The sequence below is a fragment of the Salvia miltiorrhiza genome, chromosome 1 (assembly GCF_028751815.1).
Source record: "Salvia miltiorrhiza cultivar Shanhuang (shh) chromosome 1, IMPLAD_Smil_shh, whole genome shotgun sequence".
Classification (NCBI taxonomy): domain Eukaryota; kingdom Viridiplantae; phylum Streptophyta; class Magnoliopsida; order Lamiales; family Lamiaceae; genus Salvia; species Salvia miltiorrhiza.
This window is the reverse complement of record NC_080387.1, coordinates 57,172,457-57,182,239: the sequence shown is the minus strand read 5'-3', so window position 1 is coordinate 57,182,239 and position 9,783 is coordinate 57,172,457. Positions and strand designations below refer to the sequence as shown.

The following is a 9,783-nucleotide window of genomic DNA, read 5'->3' as shown; positions in this document are numbered from 1 at the left end:
AACTCCGATATACGATCTAAATTGAAGCGCAATGTTTTACATTTAGGGTGTGTTTACTTTGATAGAAAAGGTTAGAAAAAATATATTTTCCATCATTTTCACATGTTTTCTATGATAGATAATTTTCTTCGGTCAGGCTGGAAAATTTATTCGGACAGCCCCTTTTCACTCATTTTCTCACAAATGTTGGATAATATTATCCTATTGGGAGGGTGAAAATATTTTCCAACATTTCAATTTGTTTATCCATCTATTTCTAACAAAGTAAACACATGATAAAAAAAAAAGGAGAAAAATATAATATTATCTCACATTTTCTTATCCATCCTTTCCAAATGAAAATTTTACTACCGAAGTAAACACACCATTGATGTATGCCTATGCATAGTAAATTATTAGCCGCATGCATGCACGCATACCTACATGTATATGTATAAAAAGACTTGCTCCATTTACAGATTTGACATTTTAACAATTTTATAAAAACTAATAGATGTATTATATGTATATATTACCTCTAAAAGTAACATATTCATGTATTTATATTTATTTTCTTAATTTGATTATTACTTTAAGACATATTCACTAATGCAAACCTACATACAGCATTATTAACGAACGTGCACCAAGAACAAGGAACAAACAAGGCATTCATAACTGATTAAATATATTATCTTCACATTATCCCATGAGAGCCATTGATGCTTATTTAAAGAACCAGAAACAAATCACCACCAAAATAATTAGTTTATTACCCCACATATAAATATATATGTGTATACATTCATCATTATAGGGTTCATAACCATCAAAAGGTTAGTATGAAGAGAAGTAAAAAAACCTGGCTGGTGACTTGGAATGAGATCTTTCCTGTACAGCAGTAGCCAAAGACGAGTAGCACAACTTACTTCCGATCATCATTCCCACCAAATTGTGTTGAGTTTCCATTCCAGAACGCGTTTTTGTCGTTGAATCTATCATCATCGTCATCATGTTTTAAGGTGTGGATATTGCCTCCGTAGCTAGAAGTTAGCGGACGCCTCCGGCTGTTGCTGCCACTAGCCATTGCAGGCGCACTTTGCTCAGATGACTGCATTCCGGGAACCCTACCTGCGTCCCTTAGGGTATTGTGGAGCGAAGGATTTGGACCTGCAAAACAGCGAGCAGTCCATGATATACACGAATAGTATTACTAAGAAGTTTCTTATTACAATACAACATATGCACGTAAATTTACAAAGCCGGAGAACTATTATACTTACTATATTGCCACATGCCGCCACTTTGGGATTCCTGAGCCACACTAGTGGAATTGCTTCTGCCAAGGTAAGAGAAAATGTTTGCGTAAGATAAGATTCTTTTCACAGAACCCCAGTATCCTTCACTTGCATTCAACGAGCCAGCTTCGTTTGAGGAATGACTTTGATACTGTGAAGATCCTCCCCTATATTGGGAATTATTTTGTTTCTGCGGAACCACTATCAATGCCTGCCTGTTGGAAAGGCCCAGTTCTGATAGCTTCTCGTCCATATCTGTGCACATGATAAAAGCCAGACGGAAAGCATGTAAGACCGGAAGAGTGGCAGTGATACAATATACACAACAAAACTGTTGCAGAAAGTAAATCAACAAACATCATAGCTATACAGAGTTCATAACCAATCAAGCAAATGACTAAATTTTTTTTCAGGATTAGCAATCAAAGAACACCTTGGTCGTTGAACACCTTACGAGGGTAAGGAATAGCTATACTAAAGGAGCCCAAGCTGCTTGTTTGATTTTCATTTATATAATCTTTGACCATTTTCAAGGTATCCGTCATGGAAAGCTTCACTTGTAAGCTCGAACCATCAGGCAATCTGATATTTAGAAAAACATCATTTGATTTAGTGGTAGAGGATGAAGCTTCAGCTTTCTCAACTGTATCTACACGTGCCACTTCACTGGCTTCTTTGACAATCTCTCTGTTATCGCTCAAATGAGCATCACCGCCATCTAAATTCTCTTCTGCGAGAGGCAATGCAGCTCTAGGGTTATTTTGACCTATCTCAACTAGGTTCCTTGATGCATTTCCTGTTTCAGTTTCAGAAATAGACTCATCAAGTTCACCATTGTCCAACGCATTGGCAATAGCTGGTTTGGGTAAAGCCACATCATCTCCTTTGAAATATGTACCCTGTCAATTGAAAGAATATAATTTAATTTAATGTCGTCAGTTAACACATGTATTAACTAAAACTAATATAGGGTGACCTCAGAAGCATCTTTATTTGAATTCACATTTTCTTTTGTCTCCGAATGCAAGGGTTGTCCAGCACCCACAGATGGGGTAGCACCATTTGTCGTTGAAGTCGGCACACCTGTTCCTGCTCTCACTTGTTCAGGAGAAGCAACTTCAGAAGATCCAGAGGCAGATTGTTTAGCAATTGCAGCAGTCAAGAAAGCAGCAGTTGTTTCCTGAACCACAAGATTGAGAGCGTAATATGCTTAAGGACTAAAAAGTATCAAATCATACCTGGAGTAATGCAATTACAACAGAAAACCATAAGGGGCCGTTTACTTTGCATGATTGAGTATTTTATCCTTCATATTAGGATTGTTTCAATCTCACCCTTTCAACGGGATATGAATTAAGCAAAACTAGCTCAAATGATAGAAGCTATCAAGGGCCTTGTGATATCCCAAAGTTTCAATCCATCAAAATAAACAAGGGATTAGCCTTACTATTTTTATCTATCAAGGCTAATCATCCAAAGTAAACGCCCCCTAAGTACACTAACAAATCTGCAAAAGCTTTTAGCTTGGGGAAAAAAGGGGCCGAAATAAAAGGAAAACAAGATCAAAGTGGAAGAGCAAGAATGAAAGATGCACATTTCAGATGTTGATGGTGGTGGTGGCAATGGTGATTTTGGTAGTGATAGAGATCAAAGAGCTTTTAAAGGAATTAATGAAGGCTCCATAAGGCGGACAGGAGCAGGAAGATACATGGATCGTTGGAAGGTCAGATAAAAAGCAGGCTGAAGCCCGTACCAGACATGTTCTTCTGTATACTGTATGGACCGGTTTGCTTTTAAACAAAAATCAGTTAAAGTTAATGCAGATGTCGAACTAAGACAACAAACTGAACCAAATTTCACTAAAATTTTACAACAGACTAACATAATGCACAAATCAATTGTTCAAAATCCTTTACAACAGATAACATAATGTACCAACTCATTCTGGGAATCCCACTACTAATAATACAACCATTAATACATAGGAACAAACACAAATTGCCAGCTAAAACTATCATGACATTCAGACTAACCCACAAATAATTTTCTTCCCCCCTCTTTTTTGTCACAGATCACCAATATGCATATTACCCCCAAGATGGAATTTTCTACTAAGATTCGTGCACTCAGCTTATTCCACTGGAATATTCAACTAAGTTGCAACTTCCAAATAGTCGAGTCACTGATTTGCAATCAATTTTTTTTCTTTTTCATAAGAGTTGGTCAAATTTTCTGATAATCTAGAGGCAACATGCAAATTGCAATCACCTCAAACACATAAATATATCAATATATCATCGAAAAGACTACATTAGTGGGTAATAGTAGTTCAAAGGGCAATTAAGATACTGAAACTGGCAGGAAGGGAAATAGGGAAGTTTAGCACATCAGACTTAAATAGAAATTGTAGCAAATACAGCATGACCCACCTGAACATGAAGACTTAACCAAGCCTTCTCGAGACTAGAAGCAAGCATGTCAGCGTGGACAAAACCCTCTGCAAATTCACCAATCAGAAAGCAGAACAAGATGCCAAAAACGGCAAAAACACACAAGCATGAACTGCCTCATGAACGAGTCTCTATACTAATAAGAAAATACCTTTCTGCCAAAGTAGTACACCATTGTATCCAACAGCAGTTATACAAGGGAAAGATTGCTGTGGGTCTGCAGAGTTTGATGCAAGGACACAAACTTTATCTACTATTACAAGTGCTTCAAAGCCTACTCAGTTTAATACAACCCACCAATTGATAGGTAAATGAATAGGACAAAGGCAGAGGGATATGGGAGAATTGAGGACATCCATACTTCATTACTCCATTAACAATGAAAGATATACTTTAATCTTAAAAAGAATTCTAGTTTAATGTATCCCTGCTGCTGTCTGATATAACATTCTCTTTTTTTACCTTCCAAGCACGTATCATTGGCAGCCATATTATATATTAACAGGATTTTGGGAATCTGGTCTCATTATGCCAGGTAAGCTATCAAAAGGAATTTACATGTTAAGTAATGTGAGGATACATATTGCTGAAAAATTCAATGCTTCAGAGCTTCCTTCCAAGATGTGCAACAAAATGCAGTACTTTGAGACTGTCTCAGAAACCTGGATGTATTATGAGTTCATAAGAACAATACAGAGGTACAGAATTTTTCATTCCACAAATTATTAGTATATAAAGGAGTTTTTCTGTGCATAAAGGGTTATCAAACCTACTTTGGGATCAATCCATGTGGATGTTTCTAAGAGTTTTGAGTTTGGATTGTCACCTAGAACAAAAAAATTAGACTGCCATAAGTAGGAATTATCCTTTACTGAAGACTAAACATTACAAGAAGATAATAGATATCATCACGAAAACAACAAAGAGTAGATCAAAAGGCATATAAAAAAAAAGGCCTGAGTACCTTAGAAACTAGCAAGAAATAGTAGATACAGACATGAAACATCCAGGCAGGTTTAAAATAGTAAGAGCGCCAGATAGTGTTCAGCATGAAGTAGCAATGAGATTAAGCTCAGAAAATTAGATAGTTCAGATTCTATCCAACTACAAGAGCAACTTGCCAAATCAGTTTAGAGTTCCTATTCCTTTAGCCTAATTAACTGATGCCAGTAATCAGTAGCTCAATTAAGCAGTAGAAGCTTCTTTATATTTGAAGCAAACTAAACATAAAGAGTACCATGATGAATCTCAGATTTCCAATTGCAAAGACTTGTAGAAAAGCATCACCATACACATTCTAGAAGAATGATCTATGATTCTATGTTAGAGAAACCGCATTTGAGGGAATCATGACCTACCACTAAAATCTTCAGCACCAAAAACTGGTAACAGAAAATTCATATTGACGATGTGTTCCTTCCCCACATTTTACCCCAGATTGCAGCATAATTTCATTCCATATAAGTTCTTGTGGTAATATTTATAGATTTTCCCAAATCTAGAGGCACTTTCACTCTCTCAAACTATAACTGATACTATTAGTCCTCTATCTCTACAAAAATCAAAGAAAGAAGCAAGGCATCAGTATTTTTATGAAAAGCTAGAGTCTGAACACTCAACTCGTTCTAATTCACTGCCTTGGTCTCCAAGTATTACTACATTTACTTATACATCGGGTGTTCTGGTTATCCTTCAGCCAATCGTTACCCATTTTTGTCTAGGGTGCTCCGTCAATATTATCAAACTCCTATGAGTTCTACATAGTTACAAACATAATTTTCCAAATAAAACAGTAGTGTGCATGCATGCACACACATATAGTTAAGCAACTTAATTTATCCTCTACGATCTAGCAATAATTGAAGTCAAGGCTACTGAGCACAAGCATAAATTGCTTAGTCTATTTGGTCAAGAAAATTTGGGAGGTCTTTCCTTCCCATGCTCCAATGTGGCAAGTGGATTTTTGCTATCTAATCTGAAAGTGGATTATAAGATCATTACCTGCAGTATAGACAACAAAAAGCTTCTTCTGTTGTTTTGATTCAGCAATTGCTTCTGTTATAGAACCTCTAAAAGCAAGAGAGGAGAGGGAGTACTCCATCTACAAACAACAGCAAAACAAACAAATGAAATGATTGTTTTCAGTGTGGAGGGGGAAGGAAAAAAATTCATTTAAAGGTACCGGTACAAAGACATTAATGAGAACAAAAAATTGAGCTATTCTTGAGCATAATTGCACAACCAAGTATTTCAACACATAGGAAGAACCATAATTAAGCAGTTATGGAAAATGTACAGATCCATACACACGTGCGGACAGATTCACACATATACAACAAATGTTCTTGAACGTATCTAATGCTCACACTGCACACAAGTACAAGAACATGCTAATGCATTAGACGTGATCCTAATTTCAAATCTCAATGAAACAGCTGTTTCCTCAGTAAGGCAGTCGGACTTATCTAGTTACCATTTGTATCTGGTCTTATTTACCTCATAGATCACAAAACGACTTATTACCTGAATAGCTTTCATAAATCAGGATAATTAATACTGAAATTGGAACTTCTCGAAAACCGACATAAAGGTTACTCCTTTCCAGTTTCATGATTTCAAACTCTCTCCAGTCTCCCATACTTCCTCTAAATTCACCTTCTTTCGCATCCCTTTCATTCTTTCAATCATGATATTATTTCAAATGATTCCGAACATCGTAACTCACAAGCAAACAAAATTACGAAAATTACGTACAAGTGAAATCCAATCACGTATGTGAACACCCAACACACAGATTCACAACTAATTTTGTATAATAATACGATAAAGCAAAATCAAGTGCATCCTCTGCAATAAAGGTCTGAATTATACTGATCATGTCCGTACTCGGAAAAGAACTACATAAATCCGTTACACAATTTTTTGGCAAACCGCCAATATTAACATCAGTGATCGTGTTAATTGATCTTACCTTAGCGGAAAACGAGAGATTCAGAAGCAAGAGAAGGCAGTCAGAATTCGATTTGTGTGATTTTCAGATGATTTTTTCCCATTTGTTATACCCTGAAACAAATTTTATTTTTACCCCTAAACTTGCACAAATTACTAATCCCACCCATTTCACTATTTCAGTATGAACAAGTATAAATAAATAAGAAAAAGTAGGAACTTGTTCGTAGTAATGTTTAATATTTTTATTAGAGATTTTGAGTTTAACATAGTAATTTCTATTAATTTAAGAGTGTGCTAAAATAAAAACACTTTTATGGCACTCAAATTTTTCTTTGTCCGAGATTATGGATTCAATATAGGAGTATTACTTTCTACTCCATCCGTCTCATTATAAATATTACATTACTTTTGGGCACGAATATTAAAAAATATGTAATTAATAGATAAAAGTGAGTTGGTGTAAATTATTTAAAATATTAGAATATGTTGCCAAAAAAGGAATGATATATTTGTAATGAGACATCTCATTATAGAAAGTGAGACATTTGTAATGGCACAGAGAGAGTTTTGACTTAAGAGTGAGTTAAAATAAAAACGCTTCATAAAATAAGAAATATGAACTATTTTCAACACTTAGATAATCAAATGGCGAAAATTTTGCACCGCAAAATTTGCCTATCATGCAATTAGGGAGCAAAGAGAAGAGAGAATGGCAGAGCCGGAGGAGATGAAGTCTTTTGCAGATTTGTGGAAAACGCCAGCCTCTCAGAAAGTTCGAGTGACAGCATGGAGAGTCTTGAGAAATCGACTTCCAACTTGTGACAATCTTATAAGAAGAAATGTGTTGGTAGGAGAGGTGGAGAAGAGTTGTGTGGCTTGTTTTTATCCGCATGAGTCGGCGATTCATCTGTTTTTTGGTTGCCCGAAATTCGAAATGATATGGGATTATATTCATAGCTGGATGGGTTACAGCTGGGCTCGACCGCAAGGTATTCTCGAACATTTCTCTTATTTTGTGTCTTTGGTAAATGGCAAGAAAAGTAGTCAGTTTTTAAAAGCCTTGTGGATGTGCACAATTTGGGTGATTTGGAGAAAGAGGAATGAAAGTAGATTCGAAGATAAGGTGTGGGAGTTAAAGAGCATGATCATGGAGATTAAGACTAGAATGTGGAGTTAGAACAAGATTTTTGATTTTTTTGCTTGGGAGCCATCCCTTTTGGAATGGTGTTCATCAAAGCTTTATAGCTTTATTCTGTAAGCTGCCTATGGTACCGCTGGTACCTTCATTTATTTCAATAATATGCCTTTTTCCTGATAAAAAAAAATGGCGAAAATTTTAATTTTCAAAATTTAAATATTTACATAGCAAATTCATATGTGTTCTATATAGAATTCATACATTTTAATTGATTCATATTTTTAATCTTAATAGTTGTTTTTAGCCTAACTCTAATGTTAATTGTTGATCACTATTTTATTAGGAACACAAACTGCAACTCGCACAACGCAATTGTAGTAATAAATAGTAAGTAGAGTATCGTCTCCACATGGACTGATAATCGAAATAACTCTAAATACTCCCAATTTAAACTATCACTGTAGACAGGCAAGCAGAATAGGAAGTAATGGATTAAGATAAAAATAGAGCGAACAAAAATCGAATATAAGTTCAAAGAATAAAAATCAAATGATAAAACAACTGATTCTACAGAAGTAAAATCATTAACCAAATTGACACAATCAATCTATTAATTCTATTTACCAGTTTAATCCAGTTATGATGAGAGATCACACATTTGATCAAGTACTCTCGTCAGAGCAGCAAAGATAAATCTACTAACTCCCAATAGCTCTCTATGATCCACTTATCTCCGTCAGGTCTCAAGATTAAAATTATATCATACATTCCTGAATCCGCTAAACAGTTATCTCCGTCAGGTCTCAAACTGAATAGCTATACATGCAAACTATTGATCAAATAATTAACAAGAATTCAAACACCAGGAATTAATTATGAATCATAAACTGGAAGACAAAAATGTATTAACAAATTAATCACATGAATTCAGTTAATTATTTACAAATCCTAGAATCAGATAACGAACTTAGCCAGACATAATAAAATAAAACATAAACATAATAATGAAAAAAAAACAGCAATTGTAAAAACTAAATTACTCCCTCCGTCCCATTATTTATGGGACATAGCTTTTGGGCAAGGAGATTAAGGAGAAGAAAATTAAGGAATAAAATTGTGCAGTCCTCACATTTAAGATTATGGTTAGGGATTGTTAATTAACAACATTTTGTAATTAACACCAAACTGAAATTTAATAATTTCAGATTTTTTCATCTCCGGCACCGGCACCGGCGCTGCTAACTTCTCTTCGTCTCTGGCACCGGCGACTTCCCTTCCCCTTGAAAAACCCCTCAAATCGGCGCTCGCCGAACTTGCAACTCATAGCGTAAAACTGAAACAGAGACATCGGCAGTCTAGACGGTGGTCGCCGATTTTCTTCTTCAAAATGCCGGTTTTTGGCAAACCTACACCAGTGGATCACCGTTTTTGGACGGCTACTCGCGATATTTTGTTTTGGCCATATCTTTCTCGCCCGAACTCCGATTTGCAATCCGTTTGTGCTCACGAACTTCTCTCGAGACGAACTACAACTTCTATTTCACAATTTTTTTTCCAAATTCGATCTCAAGATTCCTGTACATTCCATTAAAGTTCGAGCAAGTATCATATTTCACAAGATAATCAATATAAGCACAAAACAATCATCCAACACTCATTTCCTATAAAATTGACATCATATGAACACTAAAAACCATGGAAATATGAGTGTTATCAACTGTATTCGTTAACATTTATATTTGAATTAATGATATATATATGATTAAACAATGATGTATACAATATAGCAAACACCTCTTCAAATACATTATTATTTTATTTTGTGCAAGTAATCAAGATCTATAGATCGGTGTTTGTATAAGGTGAATTATGTCATACTTCATTTGTCTTATTACAAATGATATGAAAATTTTGGACACATAAATTAAGAAAAAATTATAAATTAATTAAATGTAGTAAGATATAC

General features: G+C 35.2%; 1 protein-coding gene across 2 annotated transcripts; it reads right to left on the bottom strand.

The window, feature by feature from the left end:
• Positions 1-728: 728 nt before the first annotated feature.
• LOC130997617 (plant UBX domain-containing protein 11) lies at positions 729-6,851 on the bottom strand. Of its 2 annotated transcripts, none has more exons than XM_057923007.1 (10): positions 6,699-6,851; positions 5,729-5,828; positions 4,501-4,553; positions 4,308-4,389; positions 3,879-3,944; positions 3,707-3,774; positions 2,281-2,457; positions 1,711-2,176; positions 1,263-1,532; positions 729-1,149 (listed from the first exon to the last, which is right to left on the bottom strand). In XM_057923007.1, exons 2-10 carry the CDS (start codon positions 5,826-5,828, stop codon positions 905-907), a joined length of 1,527 nt encoding a protein of 508 aa, XP_057778990.1. In that variant the 5' UTR covers positions 6,699-6,851; the 3' UTR covers positions 729-904. The 2 variants fall into 2 exon arrangements, with proteins under 2 accessions (XP_057778990.1, XP_057778983.1); XM_057923000.1 differs by having other exon boundaries at positions 2,254-2,457; positions 6,699-6,850.
• Positions 6,852-9,783: the final 2,932 nt, after the last annotated feature.

Excerpts from the sequence above, each read along its gene's own strand:
- LOC130997617 (XM_057923000.1), bottom strand. The coding sequence starts at position 5,828 with ATGGAGTACTCCCTCTCCTCTCTTGCTTTTAGAGGTTCTATAACAGAA. Across the intron at positions 2,458-3,706 it reads GGTTAAGTCTTCATGTTCAG|GAAACAACTGCTGCTTTCTT; the intron begins GTGGGTCATGCT and ends CTTGTGGTTCAG. Across the intron at positions 1,533-1,710 it reads TAAGGTGTTCAACGACCAAG|ATATGGACGAGAAGCTATCA; the intron begins GTGTTCTTTGAT and ends TCATGTGCACAG.